General features: G+C 36.7%; 1 protein-coding gene across 1 annotated transcript in view; it reads right to left on the bottom strand.

Moving 5' to 3' along the window:
* Positions 1-12,074, bottom strand: part of KLHL4 (kelch like family member 4) — a 48,229-nt gene that overhangs the window by 19,006 nt on the left and 17,149 nt on the right. The window contains exons 2-3 of the mRNA XM_074915191.1: positions 3,466-3,639; positions 2,889-3,025 (exon numbers count right to left, since the gene is read on the bottom strand). Coding sequence (XP_074771292.1) covers positions 2,889-3,025; positions 3,466-3,639 — 311 coding nt within the window. The remainder of the gene's footprint in view (positions 1-2,888; positions 3,026-3,465; positions 3,640-12,074) is intronic.

The following is a 12,074-nucleotide window of genomic DNA, read 5'->3' on the forward strand; positions in this document are numbered from 1 at the left end:
AGTAGCACTTGGTTTAGAGGCTTGTTTATTAGGAAAATTGTTTTCTATAGCTGTCTTCAGCAGTCTTACCAAAACGCAATCCCACCTCTTCCTGATGTCCCTTACTCTGTAACTTAAATAACACCTTCCAACTTCTGCAAGTTTTGAGGAAGGGCTGGCGAGGTGCAGAATAGGGCAGTGTTTGGGTTTGCTTTTTACTATACAACTCAAAATAGTTACTGAACATATATAGCAAAATTGGTACATGTCCTTGTAAACAGATCGCAATACAATGCCTCTAAGCAAAGAGGGAAGCCTGATTTCACAAGCAGACCTACAGTATTTCATAGTCTGGTGTTTGCTTTTGTAGGCTTATATACGTTCTTTCATGTGGCTTTGTACTAAGTAAACTGAAAGATTCAATTTATTCAAGTGGGATGATTCTGAGATACATGTGGATAATAAGCAGCCCACCACCCAAGTTCTTTGCACTTGTACTAATCTATTTCCTGGGGTTATGTATGCTAATTCAGTGCCACAGTATTGCTGCATTATAGATGCCACATTCACTCTGTAAGGAACTGAAAGAAGTAATGCCCCAAGCACTCATCGACACAGAAAACCTCAAGGACAGGCTGTGGCCTTTGGATTAGTCTAAGGAATGTCCCCCAAGGAAGCGGGAGTGTACGGAAGGATGCGCCCCCCACTCCCTTGCAGTTGCATTGACAAACTCCTTAGATAAGCCTCAGAGGGGGAGACATGGATAGAGCAGGTGTTTCACAAGTACCCTTAAGCCCAATACTTTGTGGCTCTGTTGTGCAAGCCAGACACCTTGCTTGCCTTGCTAATGACTTCGCACTTTCACCACTGAAGTGGTAACAAGAGCTGGTAAGAGGGGATCACCTCTGGGATGACCAACAAGAAGCATGAAGTCAACAAAAATCTCTGGGAACAGAGGAAAAACCAAAGCTGGGCAATGACCACCAACTCAACTGGAACCCCTGCTCCACATTTTTCCTCGTATTTCATGGAAACGGATTTGTGGAATACCTGCCCTTCCTCGTCTAGGATGCTAATCAGGGTAATAAGATAAACTTAAAAGGGGTCAGAGACTTTGCTCTGTGTGCACCCATCATTGAAGCTAGATCCGTGTGCACCCACCACCCAAGATTACCGGAACTGACACAACTCTGGATCCAGGGGTAGTGATCTGGATTTCTTTGCCTCTTTTTCCCCCCCTTTCCCCCCTTTTTTTTTTTCCCTTTTTCCTTTTCCCTTTCCTTCTTATAGATTTATAAGAGACCACATTGCTTATTATCCTTTTCCAAGTTTAAATTGATCTCTATTGCAAGTAAAACATTTTAACCGGTTGTTTGTTTGGGGTCGTTTCAGCTTAATTTAACCAGAGGGGATCACAGAACCATTGTGATTCTCTGGGTTTCCAGTCTGGGTCATGACACCCTCTCACCCCCTGTATTTATCCCCTTGTTTGTACCCATAAATGGGGTCTATTTTCTGTATAGAAACTTATGTTTCCCATCTGGGTTGCAGATTGCTTAACCTTCTCGAGGTTTCTCTCGTAATGCAACAGTCCAGATTTATGAAGTACCTGATGTAGCAAATGAAGAAGCCTATTTTTAACATTTATGCTATGGCCAATATGGTGAATATAATGGGGTCTTTGTTTTCCTTTGGGTTTGTTGGGGTTTTTTTTAATATTTTAAGGCCTTTTAAAGTACTACAGAACTATTGATATATACCTGTGATACGTCTTTCAACCTCCCATCTCAGTATTGAAATTGTGTTATTTCATTCAAAAGCAAACAAGCAATGCCTTGTGTGGGACATAGATGACAAGGATCTAGTGAATGTTATCAATAATAGTGGTTAGCTGAGGGGATGGATCAGTTCACAAGCAAATGTTCATAAATTCAGGAGGTTGTTACTCTGGTCAGTTAAGTGTTGTTACCTCCCGGGGGAGTACTTTTCTCCTTTTGAGATTTGGGCATTATTTTTGTCACAGAAATGTACAGCTTAGTAGGGGGAAAAGGGTTTCCCTTTCACCTTTCTGGCTAGAGTAGCTGCATCAAGAGGCTTGACAAATACCAGAACATGCAGACTTCCAGAATGTACATAAGTTTGAATGATCTGGATGTTTCTAATTGTAATATATATTAACATAGTGGTCACGTTCGACAGCATTTTTCCCTGCTCACTACAGAGCAGACAGAAGGGATTTCACAGTTCTCTGAGTTGATCTTTCTGGCTATTTGGTTCAACCATTTTAGATTCAGCAATACAGGGGTAAATGTTGAAAATGAGAAAAAATATATATACGGCATTCTGGTATTAAAAAATTTAATTTCATTAAGATAAAATCTGTATAATTTTTCAAGAGAACATAAGTAAACCTTTTTCAGAATGTGATTGCACTTTCTCATGGTAAAAGTTGCTCTACTCATGGGTGTGATCATATTCCTGTTTTCCTCAGATTATTCCTACTCAAGACCCTTGAGTGAGCCAAATAACTGCCACCCAGGCAGACCATTTCTGTAGCTACCCATGACAGGAAGGTTCATAGTACACTCTTCTGTGTCACTTCATGAGGTGGGCAACAGGCAAAATATGTTCTTCTCTCATTAGAATTCCTGAAATAATTTGTATCTAGCTAGAGACAGACATCCAATATGGATTTATATGTTAACTTTTCTGCACATCTTCTAAAATAACACTATATAAATCAGTAACATTTATTCATCCTCTCTAGAGAAAGGTTTACATCATGTATGTGTGATTTATGCATGTATTCATGTACTAGTATGAAATGGAAGAAGTGACAGTTATAGATGCATTAAATAGATTTTTGTCTTCCTTTATAAGTATGATGTGGGTAATGGAGGAAAAATTACCTGTGTAGGCATAGCGCACCAAAGCTTTCAGTGCATCAGGGTCTACTCCCTCCATTTTGATCTCCTCTTGTTTTGCTTCACGCACATCATTAGTAAACATTGCAGCAAAATAATCAGACACTGCACTGAGAACCAACCTTGAAATAAAAGCATTTTAGGAGCACTGCAAATTACTTCATCATTTCAACAGCAAGCATGGAATTCAGTATTGTGTGTGCAATAGAAACATTATATTTAGGATAGGATTCAAATCTTATAGCAGTGAGCAATGAAGTTAAAAGGGTAATTAGTAATCTAATTTTCTCCCATAGTGCTTGTTTGGGCAGATTTTCTTTACTGATCTTGCTATAGCTTGACAGCAGCAAGAAGGGGAGATGGACAATATCAGTGGTTCATATTTGAATTTCATTCTACTTGAAATAATTATGAAACATTGATCACATCATTTTATTCCATTGTTAGCTGATGTCCTAATTATAGTACCCATTCGTTCACAACTAAGCAGGGTTGGCATAAATTAACCTAGCATTAGAAATGTCAGGTTTTGAAGCCATGTAAACAATATGGGGAAATGTACCTGTGAGCTGGAATCTTTTGGTCTCCAACTATAAGTAGGACATCACACAGTTGCTTCTGCTGCAGATAATTTTCCATTTTGCGGAAAGTTTGTTCTGCGTGGTTTGTAGACTGGAAATACTCATCTGAGCCATTGGTGTTCATTCCAAGCAGCGAGCTGCTGGCTGTGGACAGCCTGCAAGGGAAAGAGGCAGTGTGATGACTGTAGCAGCATAAATGCTGATTATACTCTTCATATATTTTTTGTTTAAATGGCAGTACAGAAATTGTAGAATCATGGAATGGTTTGGGTTGGAAGGGACCTTAAAGATCATCTAGTTCCAACCCCCCTGCCACAGGCAGGGCCACCTTCCACTAGCCCGGGTTGCCCAAAGCCCCGTCCAACCTGGCCTTGAACCCTTCCAGGGAGGGGGCAGCCACAGCTTCTCTGGGCAACCTGGGCCAGGGCCTCACCCCCCTCACAGGGAAGAATTTCTGCCTTAGATCTCATCTAAATCTCCCTCCTTTCAGTTCAAAACTGTCACGCCTCATCCTATCCCTACACCCCCTGATCAAGAGTCCCTCCCTTCCTTCCCTGTAGCCCCTTAAAATTCTCCCCAGAGCCTGGAAAGGCCGAACCCCCCAGCTCTCTCAGCCTGTCCTCACAGGAGGTGCTCCAGCCCCCTGAGCATCTTTGTGGCCTCCTCAGAACCCACTTGAGCAGGTCCTTGTCTTTAATGTTTAAAATCCCAAAGCTTTTTTGATCCTGGTGTGGCAACGCCTTCTTCCTTTTTTTTTTTTTTGTTTGGTATCTGCAGGTTTTAATTTATAAGGCTGCACATAAACTGCAGTTTACTACAGTTAACTGTAGGAAGTGGTTCTTCTGGGTTTTTTACTGAGCTTTTTCTGAGTTTTTTGTCAATGATGCACTGTTTGCACAGCACTGATGTGACACGTGCAGCCTCCTGATCATTCACAAACAGAATACACAAACACTATTTCCTGGTGATACTAATAGCTAAAATCTAGTGGTATGAAATTTTGGATATTACATGGTTTTAAGTCTTATTTCTGTTTCTCTTCATATTTTGTACATTAGATTACATTACTAAATAAGAATGAATCAGAAGACGATTGACAAGGACCATATAATTCTAGATAAATTACCAAACTAAAAGTTGATGAAATCAGTATGTTACATAGCCTTTAGAATCTGAATGCAAATAATAAAAATAAAATTATTTCTCTGCCTTTTCATGGAAACATACATTATAAATATACTCCTCCCACTCCAGAATTGTTAGTTGTCCCACTTATAAATACCCATACTGGGTTTTTAAGATGTAATTCCTTACTGCCTTTTAATATGAGTTATGTTGCAGATTGAAACACCTTTTTGATATTTTCTTAGAAAAATACTTATATTTATATTCATTTGTTTTTAGTAAAATAGTAATGCATTTGTTGATAGACATATATATCACATCTCTTGAAAATGCTGCAATCTTCAACACTGTTTTAGGTAAATATTTTTTTAGAAAAACATTTTATTAGTTTAATATATTATTAAAATATAAATCACCTGTTTTTTACGTTTCCAAGCCCAACTTGCAAATAATGGCAGCAAGTTGACTAAATTTACTGGTTGTCATTGATACTGTTAATGCATATTCAAAAATTATTAGGAGATGTAAAATCTCTTCATGAAATTAATGTATTAAATTCAGCAGAATATTGGATTACATTCACAATTTAACATCTAGTTCAGAAAAAAATAAAAATAGACATAAGTTAGATCATACATTTTCAAAGACTGTACCTCATTAAATAGCTAATCAGGATTTAAGAGGAATAATTAGAAATCAAATTATAATGCAATATTGAACAGGGACACGGTAGAGTTTTCCATCCCCTCTGCAATACAGGAAAGTTACTGTACATCAGTGCTTTTCAGAATGACCTAGAACAAAATCACAGTTACTATGGGTGTTGCGCGTCTGGGTTTTTCCAGACATACAACATGAAGTTTTCTGGATTTCTGTACTGCATTCGCAGACACCCCAGAGCTCCTTTGAAATATGGCATCTTTGGGGCACTGTATGTCAAAACCCTTCAGTTCCCCAGTGTATTTGATGCCTTTCAGATGCAGCAGAGTTCAGTGTATTCACTCAGGTCTGGCCCTGCCAGACTCACAGGCTATGTGAGATCATTTATGGGCGGCAGAGCCCCCTTATTTCTGGAGTACCTGAGGTCTGGCAGCCCTGAGGGGGGGGTGTGATTCACCTGAGAAGCAGCAGATCTGATGCAGCTGAAATCCTCAGATGCGCTGTGCGTGTGCCCAGTATGTGCACACGTGTTTCTGTCTGGGCAATCTCAGATTAAACTACTAATTGCAAACTCATTAATATATACATAATCAGTGCAATAAACACTGTAGCTTTCTTTTGAAGGTCTTTATTACAATATCAAATGCATTTTCTTAACTATTTTTTTAAAGAAAACGGGGCAAATCAAACTCACCTATACTGTGTATCCTTTGTAGTTTACAGCTTACAAAAATTGGTTTGTCTCAGTGAGTTTAATGACTATACTTTTTTATTTGTTTTCCTTCAATGCCTTATTGAAAACGAAGCTGCAAAACTGGATGATATGCTCATTAGTTTTGCATCAGCTACTCGATGCCAAATTCATAACTTTCATATTTTGCTATTTACCTCTTAAGCTTTCTTTAATATTTTTCAGAAAATTATTTTTTCATAATATCTTTTGTTCAGATTCATTATATCCACACTAAGTACTGCATTTAAGTATGTATTACATTGCACTTACCCTTGATGTTTGTAGAAATGAACTAAAATAATATTCAACCATCCCTATTGCAAATATACAGTACTAGTTTCTTGAAATAAATAATTTCCCACAGTGTTTATATATTTGTGGGTAAAGAAATAATTTTTAAGATGCAAATATTTAGAAAAGGAGTTAAATTCTAAACATTTCCCTCAGTCCTGGATACTTTTTTCACACATTTTGTAGAGTGACCTTTAACTACAGCAGAAATACCACTAACATAATTAATTATTTCAAAAACAAAGGTCTTCAGAGACTGAAAGATACTGGAAGCAAAAAAAGCGTTCCATTAACTTTTGTTAATATTATAATTGCTGGTTTATCTTCAGCAGCTGATTCAAAATAGTAGCTACGTTAAAATACGGAAGGGAAAAATTAAATTCAAATACAAATATTCATATGTTTTCCTTAGCGTATGACTGTTACTGTGGAGAACTCAAATATTGACCTTCAGAATATAGTACTAGGGATCACCAAACTAAAGAAGACAGAGATGAAACTGTTTTAAAGAAAGAAGTCAGTAAAAATATCTTCAAGTCTGATGTCTTTATACTGAATTGTAATAAGGGATGCGGTGGACTGTAATGCAAAGAGAGGCAAGCTAGCTGCAAATGTGCTAGTATGAACATGTTTACCTGTCATATCTTGTTCTGTGTGGTATGGGTTAATGTGTTCATATGAACCTACCTAGAAAGGAAGCATGGAAGGTGAAGAAATATTTGTTTTCTACAGGACAAACAAAACCTGAATATTGAGTATTAAAAGCTTCCAAAAGTGCATTAGCCCCGTGATGACCGAGGAATTAGTTCTCCACTCAGTCAGGAGGGAAAATTATCAACAAAATATTCTAAAGAATCAGAAACCCCAACTGCTTAATGTCATCTTTGCATTAGCATTCACTAGGATGCTGAATTGTGTTAACACCATTAGCATTAGTAATAATGGCTTAAGAATGTGGATTAGCCTAGAGAGAGAAGAAGTAAATCTATATTTAAATGCTTCAAAGTAGCTGAACTCTATGAATTTCATCTTAAAGAGCCAAGTCAAATAATTTCAGTTTTCCTGACAAGATTTCTGAAGGATAGTGAAATTATGGTACTATTTGTCAAAAGAAAAAACATGAAATTTTGAAACAGACAATATGAACAGAGAACTTGAAGAAATAATCAAAAAGCATTAAGTGTCTAGACGATAAAAAGGAGGTAAATACCAGCCAGTATGTCTGTTCAGAACAAATCATGTCATAACAATTTTTTTTTTTTTTTTTTAACGACAAAACAAAGCTTACTGGCAGAAAAACATTGTCAGAAGTCATCTTGACTTTTGGATGACTTTTGACAACATTCCAGATGACACATTCAAAATCAAGCTAGGATGGCATGTTTTAAGAGTAATAAATATAAAAGATATTAATAACATGTAGAGCCACACTTGAAACTTATCAGGGATTTACTTTCAAAGGCAGATGATGTTCTGAAACCATTCCAGGCAAATTTTGCTTCTGGTGTACTTTTGTTACAGACAGACATATGATAGAAACAAGGTTTAATTGTTGCATCGGTATATGATAGTGAGTCACAAACTTTTGGGGAACAGTATATAAATTCAGAGAGCCACCTTTGCCCTTGCCCTTATTCAATGGTAGGCAAATTTTTATTTTTCAAAGACCTGCTCACATTTGCATGTGAGTAATTACCTGAATGAAACACAGGCTAAGTGGCAGCTGAGGTAACAGCTAGATTACACTGGACCCCAAACAAGCTGTGACTCAAAAATGGTGTTGTGGAGGTAAAATCTCACCTTTTCTTTGGTCAGGAGAATTGATGTGATGAGTTTTGTGATTCGTTCCAGACCTACAATTTTTTAAAGTTTAATTTATGTTAAAATTATATTCTGTCTTCATGAGGTACTCTTCATTAATCAGCATAGCACTCTTCATTAATTGGCACATAAAGGATAAATTCAATTTTTCTCAGTCTTTAAATAGAATAGGATAAAACATAAATGCCATTTATTTATTTGCTGTGTTCTTTTTAAAATTCAGTGTGTTCTTAAAGTGCCTAAATAAGTGTGCCTACGGCCAAAAACCAGAAAGTAAATGTGATAAGGAATCTTGGAAGCATAATATTGCATGAAAACCAGGTGACAAAATGCAAGATTTTAATTTTGTTTTTCTTGATAATGCTATTATTTATATTTTTATGGTGACCACTTCTCTTTTGGATATTTGCTGAATGTACCTATTTAACCTATTGTGCAATTCAGTTTAATCAAGTAACAGTTCAGTTATCAACATCACTTACAGATTTTGATTTTGGATCACCATACCTCTGCACTGCAAATCCTACCAGCCATCAGCAGAAAAGTGGATACCAGTTAGAGACATCAGACATCCAAACAACTTTATCATAGTTGAAAGCACCAATGTGACCAGCTCTGTGGTGCACTCTGTTCTTTAGAGGTGACAAGGCATGAGACAAAACTGCAACATCATCAGTTCAGTTTGTTTGTGCAGCAATATTTACAGTGCAACTCATCATCTTTTTTTCTCTCATTTGTTTCTGCTTATTCAAGAAAACTGCGGTCAGCCCCCACGTAGGCAGACTCTCTCCTGTGCAGCTGTTTGAGCTCTGACCCTCTGCCTGTTGGGTGATGTCGTGGGGTTGCAGGCTGAGAGATCCTGTTTTCCTACACAAAATTGTAGAACCGTAACATCTGTTAGAGATAAACCACATCAGTTGGCTGAGAAATAAGACAAATATTTCGGTTGGGAAGCCATACTGAACACAGATAAACTAATGATAAAGTTGATGCACCTGTGCTAACTGCTTGCTGATATAATTATACTGCATCAGCAACTGTCCCAACCTGTGCCTTAAAATTTCTACTGCAATTGTTTCTTTTATTATTTATTCTTTATAACATACAAAGATTGTGCTGAAGTCCCTAAAGTATGGATAAAAAACTCTTACCCAAGAGAGTCTGGAAGATTGTACTATATGCTGATGACTGCTGAGGTAGTAACATTAACATGAGGTAGTAACAATGACAGAAAATGATGCAGCAAATGAAGAACTAAGCAATGGAAATGTATAATTACTTAAGTTAAAGGAGAGACTGCTGACTTCTATCTAAATTGAAAGTTCATACTGATAATTCCTTTAGAACTTGGAGCTCTTGAAACTGCCTGGTTTTAATAATTTTTTATTGCTAGTATTAACATAAACCTGTCACTTTTCTCAGTTGGCATTAGTTAAAATAAGTTTTCCCTTTTGGGATTACAAGTATAAGCGTGCATATCATTAAACACAGGAGCTTCAGCATACCGCTGAAAGTACTGTAGCTGGTTTAAGTTTTATTCTTTCCCCCCAGACATGATAATATATACAGATGAATGCCATTACGTTTCATATCAGGATGAATTTGGGTTATGATATTTTGAATTCTTCTATAAGTGGAAAACACATATTTGGTTGGGGTAATTCCACTGGAAAACAGAGGCTGCAACAAAACTGCAGAGCCCCTGAGTGCTGTACAGCCTTTTATATTTTATGTCACCTGCGGCCACATCATCATTTCATTTTACAAAGAGGGGTAGATCCAAACACTCTCTACAACAAGCTGTTTTCCTTTAGAAATTCTATATTTATTTTTTTAACAGAGGAGGTTAATTAGAAAATTATTTTCCATGCTCACTGCAGTGCAGGTTGTTCTTATTAGCACATGTACTCCCTCAGCTATTGATATTTTGCTACTAGGAGGAAAGTTTGTTGAAAAATTTAAAAAAGTTATATTCCTATGTACGTAGAAAGTAGTTTCTGTAATTTATTACTGTGTAAAAGCACAGTAAGATCTGGTCCAGATCTTCTTCGGTTACACTATAGTGCAACTATGCGAATCGGGTTTTTTTAACTGCTGAAGACAAAATTTTAAAATTTCACTGTTATATAAATGCCTATTCAAAAGTCACCATCTAGGGGATTTTGTTCCTGATTTTTGTGGCTCGGTTTCGAAAATTGCTCAGCAATTTATTGTAGACCCGTTCAGAAATTTCAAGAGATGTTAAAATTAGGAATCAACCCGCCTCCACTTCTCTTAAGCCAGAATGATAGGTTGGGAAAGGCCGTGAGGCAAGTCCTATTGGCCTCTGTGGCTTTGCAGGCAGTGGCCCACAGTGCCTTCCCAAAAGGACTCGAGGTGGTAGTGCAGCTCCTCTGGGAGTAAAATCCACAGTTCCGAGATAGATGCCTAAAATGCAGTATTCATAGGCTGGGCAAAGTTAGCTGGTTTAAATTGTTGAATTTGCCAAAAGGACTATAGGAGCAAAAATCAGTAAATCTTTCTTCTGATATTTGATGGCCATTGGATGGCCACAGTGTAACCAGGGACTTTATCACAGTGACCTGCCAGTGCTAGAATTTGTAATATAGTAGAAGTTTTCAACTTAAATAATAACTCTCTTCCTGATTCAAATTAATCTGAATATGAAACTACTATAAACATTATAATAGCATGACTTAGGGACACTGATTTCCATAGCATGAGATACTCTCTTAAAAATTGGAGCTCTAATCGGTCTGGAGAGCACACTGCCTGTACTTCCCATGAGTGCTTTATTATAATAGATATATGTCTATATTCAGTGATGAAGTGAGTGTCCTCAGACAAATCATTTAAATTGGACCCGACTAGATAAATCTTAAATCACCATTCAAGAACATTATTCTCTAGGAGAATTAATACCGCATTCATTTACATTATGTAAGAGAGAATAATAACTAAGTGAAACATTTCCGATAAAAAGATAGGAAGGAGTATGTACATTAACATCTTAAAAATAACCTTTGTTCTGATGATGCTAAGGGTAGAGGGGGCTACTTATCTCAAATATCTATGTGACCTTTTTCTCAAATCATAAACAATGCTTGATTTCACTTTTTACTTTTTGTTTGCATGTATATAAAAGCTATCACCTTACTATTCACAGATAGAAAGTTTTAAAGTAGATATTTTGAGATTACAAGGAACTGCTGAAAACTAGTTTAGAAGTAATCAGATGTAAAATCTGCGTGTCATTCCTTTACAACTGCTTTGATAACTACACAAGGTTAAACAGATGCCATTTAGGGATAAGTAAATTACAAAAATTGAATCTGTAACTATGGTTCATCACTGATAAAATCAATTTCCATATGCTGACATCAATAGATTTTTTTGAACTTAAAAGTTTTATTAGAAAATACCAGGGTAAATGATGTTGGAAGCAGCAACTTCATAGAAACTGAAGACATTAGCCATTATGTTGTTTATACCAGTGATGATTAGGACCTGTAGTTATTATTTACTACAGCAACCAAAAGCCTAATCCTTTTCTCTGAACCAGAATGCTTAACCATTAATGCGCTCATTCAACCATTTCCTGCAGAAGAAGGAAATATTTCCCTGGATGGTAGTATTTTATGTCTGGTATGGTTTAACTCATTTTTAAACAAAACTATATTTTAATTCACAGTCATTTTTCCTAAGATAAACAAGAAAATCAACACTAAGTCATAGTGTTGTAAGTCATAGTCATCAAGATATGATATAACATACACTATGAGTAATACTTAATTGTCTTGATTAATACAGACTCCAACAGTACAAGAAGCATTCTGCAGCCGTCACTGCAATGCATGATTTCTAATCTAACGTTTATATTACATGATTATGTTGGAGGGAAATTAAAAATCATAAAGGAAAGATTTAGTGAGGATACTTCTTGCTCAGCTTTCTTGTAGC

Source organism: Athene noctua, chromosome 11 (genome assembly GCF_965140245.1).
Source record: "Athene noctua chromosome 11, bAthNoc1.hap1.1, whole genome shotgun sequence".
NCBI classification, from domain to species: Eukaryota; Metazoa; Chordata; class Aves; order Strigiformes; family Strigidae; genus Athene; species Athene noctua.